Source organism: Protomyctophum parallelum (genome assembly GCF_964188405.1).
Source record: "Protomyctophum parallelum genome assembly, chromosome: 4".
NCBI lineage: Eukaryota > Metazoa > Chordata > Actinopteri > Myctophiformes > Myctophidae > Protomyctophum > Protomyctophum parallelum.
Genome location: NC_139700.1, coordinates 34,060,867 through 34,081,491, shown reverse-complemented (window position 1 = coordinate 34,081,491; position 20,625 = coordinate 34,060,867). Strand labels below are relative to the sequence as shown.

At 43.0% G+C, this 20,625-nt stretch overlaps 1 protein-coding gene across 2 annotated transcripts; it reads left to right on the top strand.

Annotated features, from left to right (window-relative positions):
• The first annotated feature begins 25 nt into the window (after positions 1–25).
• Positions 26–19,924, top strand: glsl (glutaminase like). Of its 2 annotated transcripts, none has more exons than XM_083762422.1 (21): positions 26–193; positions 1,984–2,084; positions 5,017–5,066; positions 6,699–6,801; positions 7,459–7,585; positions 7,806–7,872; positions 7,983–8,095; positions 8,178–8,307; positions 8,398–8,462; positions 8,565–8,728; positions 10,018–10,076; positions 10,213–10,257; positions 11,039–11,097; positions 11,386–11,452; positions 11,973–12,023; positions 12,821–12,997; positions 16,159–16,290; positions 16,817–16,909; positions 17,387–17,448; positions 17,809–17,949; positions 18,819–19,924. In XM_083762422.1, the coding sequence occupies exons 1-21, from the start codon at positions 147–149 to the stop codon at positions 18,913–18,915; spliced, it is 1,950 nt and encodes a 649-aa protein (XP_083618548.1). In that variant the 5' UTR covers positions 26–146; the 3' UTR covers positions 18,916–19,924. The 2 variants fall into 2 exon arrangements, with proteins under 2 accessions (XP_083618548.1, XP_083618547.1); XM_083762421.1 differs by having other exon boundaries at positions 27–193; positions 7,456–7,585.
• The last annotated feature ends 701 nt before the right edge of the window (positions 19,925–20,625 follow it).

Below are 20,625 nucleotides of genomic sequence, written 5' to 3'. Positions count from 1 at the left end.
CACACACACACACACACACACACACACACACACACACACACACACACACACAACCCCATAGTAAGACACTTCACAGAGGACATCCACAGACATACGTACACTGTACAGCAGTGTTGGAGTAAGTCAGACTGCCTTATAATACTTCAATGGAAAATTCACCGGCTCAAGATGCAGAAGACAACTCTTATCTCTGGTAATTATGATTGTTTGCTGCTATGTGGTGTCAACAGAACCGCTTTGTCAAATTTAGTTGATATGTTTTCTTGCTGATATGCCGTCATACTGTCTTTTCTAAAAGTTATACATTCAGAAACAAAGTAGGGACATTTTGTCTATAATGATGTTGGGTTTAGTGGCTGTTTAGACATTCTTGTTGGCTTTAATTGTAAATGGCAGGCTGAGACGTGGCACTGAGGCATGACACCCAGAGGATCCCAGGGAAGCCAGACAATCCAGGGGACCTCTCAGTGACCAGGTGTTAATGCAGATGTCAGACACAACTGTTCCTGAGATTAAGTGTCTGTTTAGTGGTTTTAGACAAGTGGTTCCCAAACGTTTTACCTCGAGACCCAAAAGGAAATTTTGACAATAGACAATTTTGAGCTTGTAGATCTGCTATTTCACTACTACTACTTTTTTTTAAATTAAAATTTATATATATATTATTATTTATTTTATTTATTTATGTAGAAAACGAAAAAAGTGATATTTACGTGTGACCCATAAAAGTGGATCGGCAAACCAAAGATTGGTCCCGACCCACTGTTTGGAAAACACTGGTCAGGAATCACAGTCTGTCTGAGGAGCAGAGCAGCTGCAACTATAGTATTATTATCAAGAACAAGAATCAAGAGGGTTTTATTTGTCACTTATACTCATACAAGTACAAGCAAGCAGCAAAAGGCTGTTGGGACCTGTTCCGCAGAACTATGCTAACATAACAATACAATACTTGATGCCGTCTGGCAGACGGTACAGATCACCATACTGTAAGCTCAACAGATATATATTCTCTTTTGTTCCACTGTCAATCAAAGCACTCAATAACAGATAACTAACTACTGGGGCTGGGGGGAACGGGGAAGACCTTATGATGGTAGAGTGCAATACTGTAATACCGGTACTTGAACCTCTTGATATATTTGCAGTGTGGGTAGGATAATTATTTTTTGTACTATGAACTGTATTTTTTGTACTATGAACTGTGTGTGTGTGTGTGTGTGTGTGTGTGTGTGTGTGTGTGTGTGTGTGTGTGTGTGTGTGTGTGTGTGTGTGTGTGTGTGTGTGTGTGTGTGTGACTGTGTGTGTGTGTGTGTGTGTGTGTGTGTGTGTGTGTGTGTGTGTGTGTGTGTGTGTGTGTGTGTGTGTGTGTGTGTGTGTGTGTGTGTGTGTGTGTGTGTGTGTGTGTGTGTGTGTGTGTGTGTGTGTGTGTGTGTGTGTGTGTGTGTGTGTGTATGTATGTATGTATTTGGTTAAAATGGGTAGGGTTTAAAAAAAGGCAAGAGCTTGCTCTGGTGCACTGGCCTAAAAGTGGTCCTTAAAAACTGCTAAAACTTCTGAAATGTATGTATGTCTGTATGTATGTATGTATGTATGTGTGTATGTATTTAAAAGGGGGTCTTTTTTGTAAAAAGACCAGCCCAAAATACCTCCATATATTTAAAAATAATAATTCAAAATAGGGTTACCAGTGAAGGGCAAAATGTATATGTATGTATGTATGTATGTATGTATGTATGTATGTATGTATGTATACGTATGTATGTAATGTATAACGCTGTCTCTTGGTGCCCAAGACAAATGTCTCCTCTGAGACAATTAAGGCTAATTGAATTGAATTGAATTGAATACATTACAACAAGGTACTAATGTGTCAATTTGATTAAATCTGTACACTCTCTAGAGTATAGAGTTAAACACACTTAATCACTCGGACTTTGCAGTGTAGTGGATTTGACACTATCCTAATAAGATGTGATGTAGTTTCCAGAGAACGCCATCTCTGCGTCGTAAATGGAGGAAGCGATATGGAGGTCTGGATGGAAACAAACTGCTGGAACCCAGCAGAGATGATGACAACAGAGGTAACCACTCAACACTGTATCTGTGCATGTGCATGCATGCGTGCTTGTGGTTTTTGAGTGGAACATGTTGATGTTGTGTGTGTGTGTGTGTGTGTGTGTGTGTGTGTGTGTGTGTGTGTGTGTGTGTGTGTGTGTGTGTGTGTGTGTGTGTGTGTGTGTGTGTGTGCATGCATGTGTGTGCGTGTGAAAAAGAGAGAGTGAAGGACAGGGATAGAGAGAGACAGACAGAGAGGCAGTAGAGACACCCAGTGTTTAGTGGTGGACGAGGTATGTTGTGGAGGGAGGAGTAGTGTGTAGGAGCTAAACAAAGCTACAGGCCACTGGGAGAGTTCCAACCAGCCTTGGTTATTCTCAGGGATATGGACCAGCAACCCTGTGGCTGTGAGCTGCAGTGATGTGGTGTCAGCTGTTTGAATGAGTGGAATTATTTAACATTGTTGTCTTGAACAACACAACTGCCTCCCTGACAGTTGGTTAAACGTTTTACACGGCAGAGTTGTCTAGAACATCGTCTGTTTGTCTGAAGCTATAATCTCGCACAGATTTGGCTCGACCTGATCAGCTCCAAATGTATTGTGCACGCTGCGAGAAGGCAGTTTTTATACTTTTTGAAATGTTTGAGTGGTGCAACCACTCCTACAACCAGCAATGTCCGTGTACACCTATGTGTTTACTGTTCATGTATGTGTTCATGTATGTATGAGCACCAGTATGAGTACCAGTAGGGCCGCTGTTGTGCCATGCAGAAACAGAGAGAGAGAGACAGTGCTGCACTGTTGCCTGCTAATGAGAGAGAGATAGAGAGAGAGAGAGAGAGAGAGAGAGAGGGGAGGAGGGGGGGGGGGGAGAGAGAGGGGAGTTGCACCACTCGGTTCACACGGGTGTGATTTTTAACTTACATTTTCTAAATTTAAGTAAATGATGATCTGGCTGATTCATGACATGAGTCATAAGTATTTGATAATTGACTTCACAGCCTGGTCACATGAAGTCTGAGATCCACATTGGAGCCGCGGCCCCATTTGTTTTCACTATGGGAATTATTCCTTTAAAGATATTTGTTGGGGCTTCTGTCTACTTTTATTATGGATAGTACAGTGAAAATAGGACAGGAGAGGACACAGGAATAGGGAGTGCTACGCAGCAAAGTCCATCAGACTCGGGAATGAAACCTGCGACTCGCTGTCAGGAGGCATTAGCGCCTACCGTATATGTGCCTTAACCACTTGGCCATCGGTGCCTCTGTAAACTATTATGTCTTTACTGTTTACCACAGGTATTTAGCACATACGCTTGTGCAAAGCAACTTAAAAGTGTGAGATCAAAGTAAATGGGATGAACCCTAGTCAACAAATGACAGGGTAAATGGCCACATAAATAGAACGCAAAGAAAGCAATTTAGCGCTTCAAAGAAAGTGGGATGCCAGGAAAACATTAAACCTAGTATTTGTCTACAACATGCTATCAAAATAGCATTCTTCGCCAAAAAAAGGAAAACAAAAGGATGGGGAATAGTCTGCCTTACTGACATTAACAACATCATTTATCCAGTATAGGCCTACATATTACAGTCCAATTATCAACAACTACTAGACCAGTGCCAAACTTCGGAACATTGCAAGTCAGGAACAATAATGCATGTCTAACGGATATGCAAACCCAGTTGTCAGAGTGCCCATTCTGTCCGTCCGTCCGCCCCTTGTATGTTCATATGGAGATCTCTATCTGTGTGTTGGATTTTGTACCTTTTATGCCCATATATATAGATCCCTGATGTAGTCAGTATATGCCAATTAAGGGCCCATATATGGTGATGCCATGGGCATATCAGCGGTTCAGGACAACCGGATATCCATATATGCCTGTACAGTATATGGGCGTATTGGTCCGCGCGACTCGTTTGTTGGCCTTCTCTCTGCATCTCTCTGGTGCGCCGAGTTTGAAGTCGGTGGGTCGGAAGTTTCTCAAGAGACGTTTAGACGGACACTCGGCAGACATGCCCAGCACATATTCAATTTCTCAGTGCACTAACTGTACATAACAGCCTCCATGGGGACAGAATAGATAGCAAAATATGCAACCTAACATTATAAAGGGCATTGGCATGGGGTCAACTGACTCAGCCACAGAGAATGCATGCTATACTGGTGTGTGTGTGTGTGTGTGTGTGTGTGTGTGTGTGTGTGTGTGTGTGTGTGTGTGTGTGTGTGTGTGTGTGTGTGTGTGTGTGTGTGTGTGTGTGTGTGTGCGTGTGTGCGCGTGAGTGTGCGTGCGTGTACGTGCATGGTGTTATAATGAGCTGTAATGATATAATGAGTAGCTGCAGACATCTCCCGCTGAGATGGACTGTGTTCTGCTTCCTGTGGCCTCAGCTGGAAACTGTGGGCTGGTTGATTTACTGACTGACTGGTCAATGAGTTTATGAATGTTTTTGAATGGAGATAAACAAGAGGGTGTGCACTGTATAACTATCAAATCCTGTGTGTTGGTGAGATGGTTTTAATATTAAATCACTTTCAACCTTTCCGTATTTTAGACAAAGTATAAATATGCAGATAAGATAAGCTCTCAATGCATGATGTGATGCACTGTGAGCTTTTTAGATCGACTAGTTTTGACATTTACCATACAACCAGGTATATAGTGTATATAGGGCTGAAGTTGTTGATTTTTCCAGGGAAAGTTGAGAGTGCAGATGCTGCCTCACTGTCTCACAGTCACATATTGAGCTGCCCAATACCCAATGCCCAACGACAGGAGGTTAACTGCCTTAGCTCTCTTTAACTGGTGATCTGATTGAGTGTCTGTCTGTGATGTTTTAGATTACCGGTAGATCAGATCGAGAGACATACACAAGCAAAATAAAATGTAATCTCTGTCTGTCTGTCTGTCTGTCTGTCTGTCTGTCTGTCTGTCTGTCTGTCTGTAACAGAGAATGGGTTGACGACAGAACCACGTCAGGAGAGGAACACACGGGGCCAGGTAAACCTGCATTGGCTTGTCCATACCCACACACACACACACTCACACACCCTGGTGCGCTCTTGATCTGTGGATCAAAGAGCGAAACCTGTCATCGTATATCTCCTGAAGAGGAGAGAAGAGGGAGGACAGACAGACAGACAGACAGACAGACAGACAGACAGACAGACAGGGGGACCAGAGAGTCATGTTACTCTTTGATGTGAACAACCAACCATATTAATCCTGATCAGACAAACACAACAGGTCTAAGGCAGTGGTTCCAAAACATTTATCCTTCGAGCCACGTTGGATCCCGCCCCGCCCCGCCCCACACACATATAACAGTGTGTTATACTTCACAATAATGTGGGGAGTATAGATAACAGGCACTGTATGAAGATTTGATCTAATAACACATTGAGAATCAGACAGAGACATTATTGGAGTAATGATTTTGTGCAACGTGTTTAAATCAGAGATTTTACCATACCATACCATACCATCTTTATTTATATAGCACATTTTAAAACAACAACGTTGTACCAAAGTGCTTTACAGTAAAACATTAAAAAACAACTTCAACATTAAAAAACAACTTCATTTAAAAACCACAAAACAACCACAAACAACATGCACAGTGTCACGTTAAACATCGAACATCTCATACTGTGCTTGGAAAAGCCAAGGAATAAAGGTAAGTCTTGAGGCGTGACTTAAGCACCAGAATGAGAGAGTCACCAGAGTCTGTAGCCAAAAATATGTCATTAAAGATTCTTAACAGTGCAGTCTCGGTGCTGTGGAGAGCTTTGTACCCGGACTGGAACACTTCCATGTGTGTTCAGATGGGGCATCAGTTGGGCCAGGGCACATTTTTCCAAAACTTTGGAATTAAATGGGAGCTTGGAAATAGGCCGAAAGTTGGATAGGACAGAAGGATCAAGGTTGTGCTTTTTAAGCAGCGGCTGTACCACAGCATGTTTAAAAATTGCTGGTACATCACCTGCCAGGCACTGGTTTATGATCAATAGGAGATCTGGCCCGGTAGCCTCACTGCTTTCTTTAGCCAGACGAGGGGGAAGGACGTCTAAGGGTGAGCCAGTTGGTTTTATTTGGGAAATTATTTCCTGTAGCTGAAAAAGGGATACAGGCTCAAAATGGCTCAAAATGTTGGGGCAGGTGACAGCAGTAGAAGGGTCATGTGTCGGAGTAGGGATGCTAGCCCTGATGTTGGCCACTTTGTCAATAAAGAACTGTAAAAAGAGCTCACATTTTTCAGGGGAAGCATCAAGACAGATAGGCTGCGGGACGTCAAGTATATCATTTATAGTTTTAAATAAAACCTGAGGTTTGTGACAGTTAGTTACAATGATATCTGAAAAGTATTTAATCTTTTCAGTTTTGACACTTTGCTGGTATTTTCGCCAGCTGTCACGCAAAATGTCAAATGACACCGTTAGCCTATCCTTTTTCCACTGACGTTCGATTAGATCAGATCGAGAGACATACACAAGCAAAATAAAATGTAATCTCTGTCTGTCTGTCTGTCTGTCTGTCTGTCTGTGTCGCACTCACTCACTCACTCACTCACTCACTCACTCACTCACTCACTCACTCATCTATACGTACGTGTTGATGTTTGTGGTTTCCAAGGATACGGCTCCAGTAGGCGCTGTTCCCCGTCCATTACCTAGAGCCCCTCAACAGAGCCCACCCCCCCAGCGACCCGTCAGCCTCGGGGGTCCTGGACCTGCAGGTATACTCAAACAGGCTGCTACAAAATATACACACATGCGTGTATGAATGCACGTGTGTGTGTGTGTGTGTGTGTGTGTGTGTGTGTGTGTGTGTGTGTGTGTGTTGCACTCACGCATGCACGCACGCACGCACGCACGCACGCACGCACGCACGCACGCACACACACACACACACACACGCACGCACACACACACACACACACACACACACACACACACACACACACACACCTGTCAACAACACAACAAGCTCCTGATCTGTCACTTACTGTACTTTTTAAAGTGTGAAGAAGAGCAGTGTCTCTGCTGAAAACATCAGGTGTTAAATTGATTACAGTCTGCCACGGGAGCTGCAGTGTACAGACTTTCTTTCATATAGACTCTATAGAGGGTATGCACGTACCCGGAAGTTATGCAGGAACGCCTACTAAATTGGCAAAAAAAACTACTTTCTGGCCTTGACAGCCCATACATTCATACAGAAAAATCCTTTCCGTTTCCAGTGTCCAAGCCTTTGCGTTTTGTGTGTGCATAACTTCCTCTTCCTGTTGCTGCTGTAACCATGTGTTGCCAGATTTTGCAAGAGAAACAAGTGGCTCACAGAGACACGTTGTGAGGTTGTACAAAAATATTAACAGCCATCCCTGTGTTAGTAGGTAATGGGGCTCTGAAGCCGCCCCTGCCGCAGTCGGATCCGGATCGATCCAGTTCCTCCACCCCCCAGACATGGACCCAGCTGAACAGAACCACCGAGACCCAGCCTGGTCTGATCAAACGACGAGCGTAGGTCCACTAACGTTTTGCTACACTTTACTACAAAATACTACAGTTTACTACGCATTACACCAATAGTACACCTTACCGGCTACACCTGGCTGTCTTAAAATGATGAATCAGCACTGTGTGTGTGTGTGTGTGTGTGTGTGTGTGTGTGTGTGTGTGTGTGTGTGTGTGTGTGTGTGTGTGTGTGTGTGTGTGTGCGTGCATGTGCGTGTGTATCTAGGGCAGCTGACATGCTGTTTGACAGCTTTGCTTCAGACGGCCGACTGAACATCAACCAGTTCTTTGAGGTATTTCATCTAATATTAATGTTTAATAATTTATTAATTTAAACCAATATTCAGATTTTTTTATGAACATTTTTCATGTAGTCTCTTCTTCCATGCGTGTGTTGTGTCAGGCTGTGTGGAGTTCAGGAATACAGAGATCTGATTCACGGATCAGAGATTGCTTTGTTCACATGAGGAAGCTGCAGGACAGTGCTGGAACAGTGGACCGTTCCACCTTCCTCAGGTACGAATTCACAACAGCAACAAATAAATGGCACATTCATTCATTCATTCATTCATCCGGCTCACTTTGCTTTACGGTACAGGTGTGTGACTGGGTTCGTGTCCCTCATCCTGAAGGCTCTGCAGGGACGTTTTGTCATTCCAGATTTCTCCACCTTCAGCGAGGAGACACAGAAACTGTTCACTAAATGCAAACAGTTGTCCACTGTTCAGGTGAGTCCACGCACGCATACATGTTACTGTGTTAATGTTAATGGCCACTCGTTGACCGGCCGATCTCTCTATACGCGTTTGTCCGAACAGGACAAGGAGCAGGGCGGAGAGGACAGCAGGTGGGCTGTCTCCATCTGCACTGTGGACGGACAGAGGTATAACAACTACTGTAAACCATCTTACACAATTAATTTGAGTTAATGAGATTCATTGTGCATTTAATGTGTATGTGCGTGCGTGCGTGCGTGTGTGTCCAGGCTGTCTCTAGGTGACTGTTCAGGGTCGGTGGTCCTGGGTGAGGCCTCCTGGCCTCTATTGTATGGTCTCTCTGTAGACCAGCTGGGTCCGGAATACGTCCACAGATATGTAGGACTGGAGGAGTACTCTAAATACACATCTCCTTTCACTTTGACCAGCACAGGTACGCACGCACGCACACACACACATATGCAGACATTTGTCAGAATTATTAGTTGTTGCTTGTGAGAGTACCATATAGAAACAACTTTTACCTATCCACTTCGTGCCTTGTGGTTGTTGTGGCACATAAGGCCTTCACAGAACGTTTCCTCTTTTCACGCTCAGCTGCATGCTCAGTCCCCACTTCAGACTCCATGTGGTCTTTATTTTCTTCTTTTCCCTTCGGCATTGCTATGTTGCAGTCATTGTTGTGATCCTGCCGTAGTACAGTATTCCGATCATCTTCCATTGACGCAGCTGATCAAATAAACCCTTAACCCTTGACAACTAAAGCCTGGCCTGCCCTATATACACTTTGTTGTATGACAAATAGGAAATAGCAATATAATGTTCTACGAGCTCACAACAAGTTTAAAAACTGCCCAAAATACACAGCATCCTCCTCCCATCATCCCCCCCCTTACACACACCACCATCATCATCACCTTTATTTAAACTCTGAGTACATTTTCAATGTATAGCCGAGGTGACACACATCCACAATCTCATTCTTTTCTATTCTATAGAGCACCGAAGTCTGACAGTCCACAGGTTCATGTATTTTTTTATTTGCATTGATGGGGATTTTAGGCCGCTTCATATAAGAACTGTGTTTGAAAAATAAACTGATCATCCCGAAGGCTTCTGTCATGGGGGTGGCTGTGCGTCGTTAATGATGTCCATTAATATTTGATACAGCCAGTTTCTGGAGAAAATGGAATGAATGTGGCCACAAATGCCTTGAAACTACAAGAGTATGAAAGCAATGTCGCTGCTAGTATACGTCACGCCCAGCTGTCAACACATTGCGTTTCTGAGATTCCTCGTTGACATAAGCTCAGCTGGCAGTGACTCGACTCGTAGTAACCACGAAACAAAATCAAATATCAATACAAATTAAAAAAAAAAACGTAATTAACATTTACAGTTTCTGTTGTGCGACGGGCAGCTGCAGCCACCCCGCCTACCCGGAAATGTAGTCTCTGGGTTGTTTGACTCATTTCTAACGCTTATTGTGTTACTCTTTGGGTATATTTGTACATTTCCACCTTCAGTCGATGCTTCATATCCATATGAGGGAAAAGTCCGGGATGATCGGTTTATTTTTCAAACACAGTTGTTATATGAAGAGATCTAAAATCCCAATGCAAATAAAAGGTACACAAACCTGTGGACTGGTGCCCTCTACTGACAGTGACGTCAGGACTTCGGTGCTCTATTCTATTCTGTTCTATATATTTGATGTTTCAGGTGTTCCTCACAGTCCTCTCATTGAAACTGGAGCCATCGTTACAACTTCTTTATTACAGGTAATAAACACACCTACCACATACCTGCTCGTACCTTATACTAAACCACATGAGCTAACCCACCCAATGTCCGTACTACACAAACGTTCATCCATCCATTTCCTGATACAGTGATGTAATTTCCTCCCTACTGTAGATGTCTGGGAGGCTGTGTACAGAAGAAGAGGAGAAATATGAGTCAGTAAGTCAACTGACAGGGAGATTTTTTTGTCCCCAACTATGGAGATCTAAGGGCCTAATTAGCCCAAGTGCCCTTCCTGTGCAATTTCTAGCCTCTGCCTCAGCCTGTTGATTGCCATGGCAACCCCACACCTGCCAATGGATTACTTAACCAGTCCACTTTTCACAGTCAGTTTGCACTCTTTAGACACAGGCAGACAGACAGATACAGAGATCTCCATGTGGGACACAGACAGCTACAGTTAAAATGTGTGCTATGACAATGGGTATTGCATACTACATATAGTATGGGCACAAAAGGGACACTGACAGATAGTTAAAACAGGTGTTATCACAAGTGGGTATTATTAGGTTCCCAAGTTGCATCGTTCTCAAGTAGGCCGGTGGTCGACGGGCACGTATAGGTCTAGTTTAAAAATGTTCATGAATTATTTTTTTCATAATTCAATCAAAGAAACAACAATCAAAGAAATGTCAGGAATTAGAAAAGGAGAAACACTTTAAGGATATAGTGAAAAAATTGCAGACCTACAAGCTCACAACACGTCACATCATGACGTGCTGTGAGATGGAAGATCAGCTATTTTCACTACTTTGGGTCCCGGGAGACATCAAAGTTATTTTGTGGGCCTTGAGCTAAAAGGTTTGGGAATCAAACCCCCTCCCCACAGTAGTGGGCAGGAATTATACCCCTGCTCAACCCAGTAGAGGAAAACGTTTACTGTTCAGATGAAAACACCAAGGATAGTGCATTGAATCACAGCCATATGTTTGGGTTTCAGGTGCTGAACATGATCCGAAGACTCTGTAATAAAGAAAACGTCAACTTAAACTGTAGCAGGTATTATCACACAAATTCTGAATCTGAACAATGAAACAGTTTATTGGCTGAGAACATAAACGGGTAAAACAAATTGGTCTTGGTGTTCACACAGTAACCAGACGCAGTTGGAATGAAATAACTAATATAATTTTACTCACTGTTGTGAATTTGTTGTTTTTATTATTAATTATTATTGTTATGTACTGACATACGAATTTTTCATTACAGAACACAAGTTGTATAGGCTATAGTGGCATATTGCTAGTGGACCTGGTACTGTAACTGATTGTTTTCTCATGTCATTAGTTACCAGGGAAACAGGAAGGACAGCGTCAGACTCCATGCTCTGTCCTTCTACCTCCAGGAGAAACAGGTAAACTCTGTTCCCTGGACTCCACTTTGTCACCAAGCTGGTTGGCTTTAAAACCAACTGCTAGTTTCATTATCTGATTGTGTCCCATCTGTTACTGGTTAAGTGTAGACCCACAGGTACCTTAAAAGGTCTAAGTAAGATCAGATCCCACCAAACCAAAGCATCCTCTCTTTTGTCTACTCTTCTCTGTTTTCCTAATTCCTACTGCCCGTCTCTTTTGTCTCCCTCTGCTTTCCTACTGTCTGTCTCTTCTGTCTCCCTCTCTGCTTTCCTATACTGTCTGCCTCTTCTGTCTCCCTCTCAGCTTCCCTACAGTCTGTCTCCCTCTCAGCTTTCCTACTGTTTGTCTCTCCTAGACCGTCTCTTTCTTGGCTTTTCTACCGTCTCTCTCCTACTTTGTCTCCCTCTCATTGGTACTACCGACTGTCTAAAAAGTAAAATACAAACATGTAAGTGCAGGAAGTCTGAAATTATATGTCCACATCCTGTCTGTCAAGCTGACTTTGTGTCTGTTTTGTAGTGTTTCCCAGAGGCTGCTGACATCAACGCAACGCTGGACCTGCTTCTGCAGGTATTGTCCACTGTTTAACTATTTCTTTTTAAATTGAAAAATCGTGACAAATGTTTGACAATATAATGACCCAAAAATGACCCCAAGTTATGATTTTGTACAACATCAAATGTTCTACTACCAGCAAACAAACAGTCCTCACTGTGAGTTTGGATTTTTTTTTTTTTTTTTACACAAATCTTCTCTTCTGGGTCCATAACCTTTTCAGATGGGGCTCGAAGGCCAAATACATAACTAGAAAAAGGGGCATAGCTCTCCACCAGGTTAGGTTATTGTGGCCTCCTGGTGGCGCTGTAATAGTCCAATGTGAAAGGGTGCCATTTCTTCCGTCTTCTGCCTTGAGCACATGACTATAGACTATAGATACTGTCTATAGTGTGGGCTTTTTTGACAGAATCTGAAAGAGTAATATAAAAAAATGTATCGGCCTACTCGTGGCGCTATAAAAGGCAGATCATAGGTTTTTCCATGGCCTCTAGGGAGTGTGCATGCAACGTTTCACGCAGATCGGTGCAGTTATAGGTAAAAATGTGAACCGCCTCATGGTGGTGCTATAACAGGCTGTTGTAGAAAATTTGGAGCAGAGGTTCATCATTGGCATCCAGGGAATGTGTGCGCAAAGTTTGGCATCGGCCAGGCCAACGGTGCGGGAGATTAGCTGGTAACGACGGACCCACACACAGAAAACATACTCTCCCGACACCTTCGGCCTGGTGGAGACAATTACACAATTTGAGGGTCCTTGACACGAAAAACATTTGCAAACCTGTGATCTAATAATGTTCTCCGTTCTCTAGTGTGCCTCCACTGAGGTGACCTGTGAATCAGGAGCAGCCCTGGCTGCCTCGTTGGCCAATGGGGGGCTCTGCCCTCTGTCAGGGGACCAGGTGCTGTCACCGGGGGCAACGAGGAGCATGCTGTCCATGATGCAGGTGGCGGGAATGAAGGATTACTCCACAATGTTCCACTATAAGGTTAGACTGGAGCCGTGTGTGTTTTAAGGCTGTACCCTAGCCCTTATTTTAGGACTCGAACTTCGGCAGGAATTTGAGTGAACATTCGGACCAATCATGACAAACACAATTTTTCGGGCCAAACAAATAATTAGAAAGGTGGTCTTAAAGGTCTTTAAATACATTTTGAAATACATGAGAAAATGAAATGGAGAATAATTTCCTGGGCCACTCGTCGTTCTGAAAGGGGGAGGAACTGCGACGCTCTATTGTGCAAAAGGATGCCTGCTTAACAGATTAAATGTAATCAGCAGGGCGCAGCAGGGAATCGAACCCCATCCCAGTAAACCAGGAGCTCCATGCCTGTGCCAAAGTGCTTAGTTTGCGATGCAACGCAAAAACCTACCCTAGGAGCCCTACCCTACCAGCCCTACCCTACCAGCAAAGAATACAAAAACAGATACTTACCGTGAACCATCACGTTCTTCTGCAGAGGACAGGCAGTGTCCACAAGTTAGGTGAAATGAGGTGAAATGACGGAACCGGCCTAAATTGTGGCAGTCGACGCAAAAGACGCAACGCAGTGCAACAGCAGGCAGCCCGACGCGACGGAACCGCAGGAAGCCGGAACGCAAATGAGAGCAACACCATCAGTACCCTGCTTAACCACACCAGCGACAGCAAAGGACAATAAACAAGATTTGTACTCACTGCGCAGCAAGCAGCTCTTCCCAGCAGCAGCTATAGCGTACAGTTCCTACCTCAATGTCTTGTGCAGGGAGGGGGGCATCGGTCTGGGACACTTCACATGGCTCCAGGGTGGGGGTCCTCGGAAGCCTAAATTAGCGGGGCTGTGGGGCCTACGGACATGGCTCGTCTCAGGGTCCAGGGCTTGGTGCTGCCTACACCACTGGTGCAGTGACTCTTCATATTCTGGAATTACATGAAGAGAAAAGATAAGTGTCATTAGTGTTATGTAGGCCTACAACACATTAGAAACACATGTGGCTGTATAGCCTTGTCAGCCCCCACAACCCATATTTTACAACTTAACATCCCTCCCCCAAGCTTACATTTATACATTTTCCCCCAACTTTTGAAATATGTTTTCCCTTCAGCTTTGAATGAAGTTTAAGCCCATATTGTGCGTTTGTGACAATACCAATTTTATATTGAAGATGAAGTGTTAGCATGTTTAACCAAATGGACCCTTACAGCTCTCAGTGTACAAATGGAACCAAATGGACCCTTACAGCTCTCAGGGTACAAATGGAACCAAATGGACCCTTACAGCTCTCAGTGTACAAATGGAACCAAATGGACCCTTACAGCTCTCAGTGTACAAATGGAACCAAATGGACCCCTACAGCTCTCGGTGTACAAATGGAACCAAATGGACCCTTACAGCTCTCGGTGTACAAATGGAACCAAATGGACCCTGTCCACTGTCTGAAGAGTTTGAATGCCAGTCAAAAAGACACTATGAGCCATATTGGAACAGTTACCTTAACTCTTGTTATAAAACATAACTCCACATCTCAGTGGCATTCATTCACAGATCAAGTTACCCAAACTGAATCATTTAAAACAAAGCTAAAGGTTTAAGTTTAACATGTAGTTACCTTCTTGCTACAGCCAGACGGTGTGTAACTTCTTGCTACAGACAGACCAAACACACACCAGGAAGAATACATCAGAATGCTGCTTCCACACAGCTTTATATAGTTGAGGCCATCACAGGAGCCAATCAGCAGCCTGGCTCCTCCTAAACGTTAGCCAATCACACGCAGTCGGCACACTTTTTTTCAATTCAAAGGAGCTTTATTGGCATTGAGAAAACATACGTTTACATTGCCAAGGCAAAAAGCACAATACAACAAATTAACAATACAATCAAAACTAAATGTATGTACATTTGAATTGAAAGTCAGAATATTCAATAAATCAGTGTCACACACACACACGCACATGCGCGTGCACACACAGACAGACAGACAGACAGACAGACAGACAGACAGACAGACAGACAGACAGACAGACAGACAGACGCAACAGCGCAGCGAGAGAGAGAGAGAACTAACCTTTTTCTCAAATTGTGCTGTGCTGGTGTGTGTGTGTGCGTGTGTGTGTGTGTGTGTGTGTGTGTGGGTGTGTGTTTGTTGCTGATTGGCTGATTGGCTGCAGGCCCATCACCAAATTAATGTGCACAGGGGATTTTGGAGAGGGACAGCACAACAAGGAGATAGACATAACTTCTGACAGGAATGCACGAGAAACTTACTTTTTTTGACATGCTCATATCACATTCTCGCCGAGATATATTTTCGAGTTAAAGGTATATTCAGTGATTTCACTTAATTCAAATATCACTTATTTTTTTGTTTTGTTGTGATAATCCTCCCTACTATAGAGAGTGCTGGCCATATAAGGAGTTCCTCGCTGTCCCCAGTTAACCCCTGGGGGTCAAAAAACCTTTGGTTTCGTTTTTGACTCTCTATCCTGATTGGACGAAAGGCTGGGTCCCACAGCCAAAAACGAAACCTAAGGTTTTTTGAGTGAAATCACTGAATATACCTTTAATAAAAAAGGAAAAAAAAATATTATATGTATTTTTATAAAGAAAATACAAATAAAAAAAACGAATGGTTCAAACCCATTAATTAAGATTCGAGTGCCAACCCTAACGAGCGAACATTCGAACCTTGAATGTTTGGGGACAGCCTTAGTGTGTGTGTGTGTGTGTGTGTGTGTGTGTGTGTGTGTGTGTGTGTGTGTGTGCACGTGTGTGTGTGTGTGAGTGTGTGTGTGCGTGTGTGCGTGCGTATACTCAGAGAAATTATCTTTTGCGCTTCTCTCTCCATGACCATTGTGTACTGTCTCCAGCATAGTATAATATAACACTAAATCAATGCTTGATGATAACCAATATAATATTAACCAACCACCAGCGAACCGGATGCATCAAACAATGGTTTGGCTTGTTGTCTCCTAGCATCATGAGAACGTTTGCGCGTAACCGAACCATCTATACCTGAGGTTCCCAAACGTTTTCAGATGGAGACCCCTTGCTGTCCCCAATCTTACAAACAATTACATTATGAATTAATCACTTAAGCCCTATTTTTTGTAAAGAAAAAAAACTGATCTACAGTCTCACAACGCAATGTGTGTTGGTCCTCCAGACATCTGTCCCAGCGGTATCCAGTCAGCATGGGGTTCTGCTGGCTGTTATTCCTGGGGTCCTGGGACTGTTCTGTTCCTCTCCCCAGCTCGATTCTCACAAGAACCCCTGGAGGGCTGTCCACTTCTGTCAGGTAACCATCACATACAACTAAGGGATTTTGTTGTTTATATCACTGTTTCTCAACGTCTAGTCCGGATCCACCAGGGCTCCAAATCGACCCCTTACGACAGGTCTCTGAGAGTGTAGTGTGCAAATGCAATGTTACATTTGGTAGAAGAGACTGTTAGAAAAGAACCACCTCTCTGTTTTTGCGTCATCATTTTGTATTAATTTAAAGCATGGCAAGCATGGCTAGTACAGTTTCTGGGAAAACTTGGATGTGCTCGAATTTGAAATTTGACTAGAGGGATAAATGCCTGAATTTACATATTCCATACCTAAAGTGAGCAGAGGCTCATCGAAAAACTCTGACTATATAACTTTAAGATCCCTGGAAAACTCTGACTATATAACTTTAAGATCCCTGGACAACTCAGACTTTATAACTGTAAGATCTCTGTAATAGGCTTTAATTTGACTAGTGCACCTTATCTCCTCAAACTTAAATTTAGGTACAGTATGTGTAAATCTACATGTTGCACTGTGTTGTTTCCTAGGAGCTGGTATCCCTGTTTCAACTGCATTGCTTTGATATCAGGACTCCATTCAGACAACTACTTGCCTACAGACAGTGGAAGACAGAATCTGAGGTCTGCATGTACACAGATTGATTGATTGATTGAAATATTTATTAACAGTTTGCAGAATTACAGTACATTTCAAGCACAAACTCAATACAAAGACTGTTAACTGTGAGTGGACGACCCAATTAAGCATTACACTTGTTTACAAGAGGGTCCACCATGTTCAATTCATCAAAAAACTGACTGACAGACAGACTGAACAACTGACTGATTGATTTAACTTATTCTATCCTGTACAGGTGTTCCCAGTGCTATTCATTACTAATGTTCCATTGTGGTCAGAGTCAGGGTCAGTTTGCTGGTGCTGCTATATTGTGCATGCTGGCTCAACTAAATGGAACAAAGCCTTAATTTGTATCACTTGCACAGGACATAATATTATCATCATTGCCATACTATTCTAGTCAATATAGCTTCTGTAAAAATGTACTGTTGGACTTGGGTTAATGGTATAATGTTATAATGATCTCCTCTGTTGTCCAGGGTTACCAGATAATGAATATTCTATTGGCTGCCTTTAGAGGAGATCTGCAGTCCCTACGCAGGTAAAATACTGTATAAATCGATAATATATGGTCAAAAATGGCTGAAATAATCTCTGCTGTGTTTCAGATACGTTGAGACAAACAGCAGCAACTGTCTATATGCCAGAGTTGACAATTGCAAATTTGAATTATTTGTTTGGCATTGAACATTCGAACATACAGTATAAATAAAACATGTTTCTTTGACTTTCAATTATTTTCATAAATATTTTTCAACAGATTCATTTATACTACTAGTACAGATGAATGATTGCTTATGCGATCTATAATTGCGACCAGGCGATTATGTAATGATCTTGAATTAGTTGTGGGTATAGATTAAAGGCAGCTTTTCTTTTTCTCTCCCTTGTTTGCATGCAGGTACTTCCTGTCTGGAGGGGAAGTAAATGCGGTGGACTACGACGGCAGGTCAGCTCTCCATGTGGCCGCTGCCCAAGGTCACACAGAGGTCATCAGCTTCCTGCTGGAGAACACTGGAGCTAGCCACGCCCTCAAAGACAGGTCAGCCATCATCACAGGACAACAGATCATGTTATAAATAAGTGATTCTCAACCTTTTCGATTTAACTCTATTAGACATGATATAACATGGGCCCTCATTTGTTTTTTGTTTTCGTTTATTATCTCTGGGACCCCGATATACCCCCTAAAATCCTCAGTGTAACTCTGCGAGAGTACAAATGTCTCTCAAATGTAACCCTGGTGTCCCGATCATGTTTTTTTGCTCCCGATCCGATTCCGACCATTTTATTTTGAGACATACCGATCTTTCCCATCCGATCTTTATATTTTATTTTATTTATTTATGCCATATCACAATAGCAAATATTATGTTAATGTGTGTCACTCATTTTGCCTTTCAATTATTGAAAGGCAAAATGTGACTATACTTTTTTTAGAATGACTGTCATGTTTTTTTTTGTCTTTCTATGAAAGCATGTAATCATAGCAAAATAACGATGTGTTGGTTAATTAGAGTGAATATAGTCAAGTTAAAACTCTTAAAGAGTATCTCTCTCAATCAGAGAGAGTACTATACAGACACCTATCCCATCATAGTGGGAGTTGCATTTCCTTTTGTTTTCATCATAGGTGTTTTTCACGAGTGTGACTAGTGTTTGTTTGATGATTGTTTGATGAGGACCAGAAGGAAAACAACTAGCATAAACACAATTAACAATCCGATCTTTTCTCCCCGATTCCGATCTTTTGAAAATGAGATCGGAGCCGATTTCCGATCTCCTGATCCGATCAGGACAACCCTATGGACCCGTATAAGGACCACACCGGTCCCCGGACCTGACTTTCAGAAACAATGTTATAATTTTCTTTAACTAACTTTCATTGGGTGTGTTTGTTTTGTGGTTCAGGTGGGGCAACAGTCCTCTGCAGGAGGCTCGGAGACACAACAAGACAGAAGCGGCTGGGCTCCTCCTCACATACCAGGAGCAGCAGGAGGCTGAATGACAACATGCACCTCCTCTACCTGTCTCTGTAGAAACATACATAACACCCCTATACTCCAACATTCAGCTACAGTACTACCCCACCAGTTTCTATAGAAATATTATCCTCCTACTCCACCTGTCTCTGTAGGAACATACACCTTCTACGCTAGAGAAGCATACAGCATATCCAGCTCAACCTGTCTGCTCCACTGAAAAGAGAACTTTTTCATAACATTGTGTTTTCGTCATATATATATATATATAAATATATTCATAGCAATATTATTGCTATGAATTATATAACCACTTAAACCCCATGTGGTTGAGCGGAGTCCCTCAGGGCTCTATGCTAGTATCCTCTTTTCTGTTATTGTGGGGAGAGTTGAAATCGATAAGTGATGAGCTCACAACGCAGCGTGACACGTGAGCTTGTCGATCTGCTATCTTCAGCACAATACGGATGCTGGGGTGTAATGGTGCAGACTGACATCTGTGCACAATGATACATTGATACCAGATGCATGTTAGGGGTGGCAGTGGCTCAGGGGTAGAGTGACCGGATGGAAACCGCAATTAAGGTTCCCAGTTCGAACCCGGGCTCCCACAGAGTTAGTGTCGATGTGTCCTTGAGCAAGACACTGGACCCCTAATTGCTCCCGATGTGCAGGTTGGTGCCTCACTGCCTTGCATGGTTTCCTCCGGCATCTGTATGTGTGTATGGGTGAATGTAATGCACAATCTCTGTAAAGTGCTCATCGAGAGCAGTAGTGTCTTTGTTCAAGTATACTTCGGCCCTAACTAAGCCATGATGAGCAACTGGGGATTTCAACGGTCCGGGAACCTTCAGATTTCCAAGCGGCCAGGCCACTCTCCACCTCCTGACTCCTGAGCCACTGCTGCCCTTATTAAACTTTACATTCTGTGGTCAACTGGTCACTCCTTTTTACTACACGTTCCCTAAATTCATATTGTGTTTCAAGTGTGTGACAAAAATTTATGTTACTAAATAAAAAGTATAGTACAGCATTGATTACATTTATTACAATTAATTACTATACTTTTGGTGGGACGGACATTTGAAATATTTTTTCAAGACAACACACAGTTATGGAAGTCCAGTTCATAAGGCTGGTTGTTATGACCACGTGCAGCAGAATACAAGGCCAACACTTTAATGTGCCTCTGAGGGACACTGCTGCTTTAACCAATGAGGTTTGAGCATCTCAAGTGGAGCCAAGATGCTCAATAAAGTGGTAGATTTGACTATAGTCAGAAGCAATGCTTGTGCGCATGGTATCATGATTGGCTAATGGCTAGTTGGTTAACTTGTCAGATGATATATAGTTTGAGCAACAATTTATCTTAGCATAGGCCTATATATAATACGGTATATTTAATTTAGCAAGTTTGCACCCTAGCTTGACGATGCCTTCTCACGCAAAGACCTGCATTCAAAACTCCCAAACATCCCAAAACAAACTGGTCGGACCCAGCCTTAAGGCTCATACATAGTCTGGATTTACGGTGGTGGGGTGACCACCGGAGCGGTGGTCACCTCACCACCGAAAATCCAGACTATGAATAGACCTTTACTCCCAGAACCCACCTCACCTCTGCTCTTTTTGATAGGTTGGAATGGCTTAGGGTTGATAACAGAGTACAGCAACTTGCAGTGGGCCTGGTCTACATGATTCGCTACACCACTAAGATACCCATGTACTGTACCTGT

Excerpts from the sequence above, each read along its gene's own strand:
- glsl (XM_083762421.1), top strand. The coding sequence starts at position 147 with ATGGAAAATTCACCGGCTCAAGATGCAGAAGACAACTCTTATCTCTG. Across the intron at positions 10,077-10,212 it reads TTACAACTTCTTTATTACAG|ATGTCTGGGAGGCTGTGTAC; the intron begins GTAATAAACACA and ends TCCCTACTGTAG. Across the intron at positions 16,291-16,816 it reads GGGCTGTCCACTTCTGTCAG|GAGCTGGTATCCCTGTTTCA; the intron begins GTAACCATCACA and ends GTTGTTTCCTAG.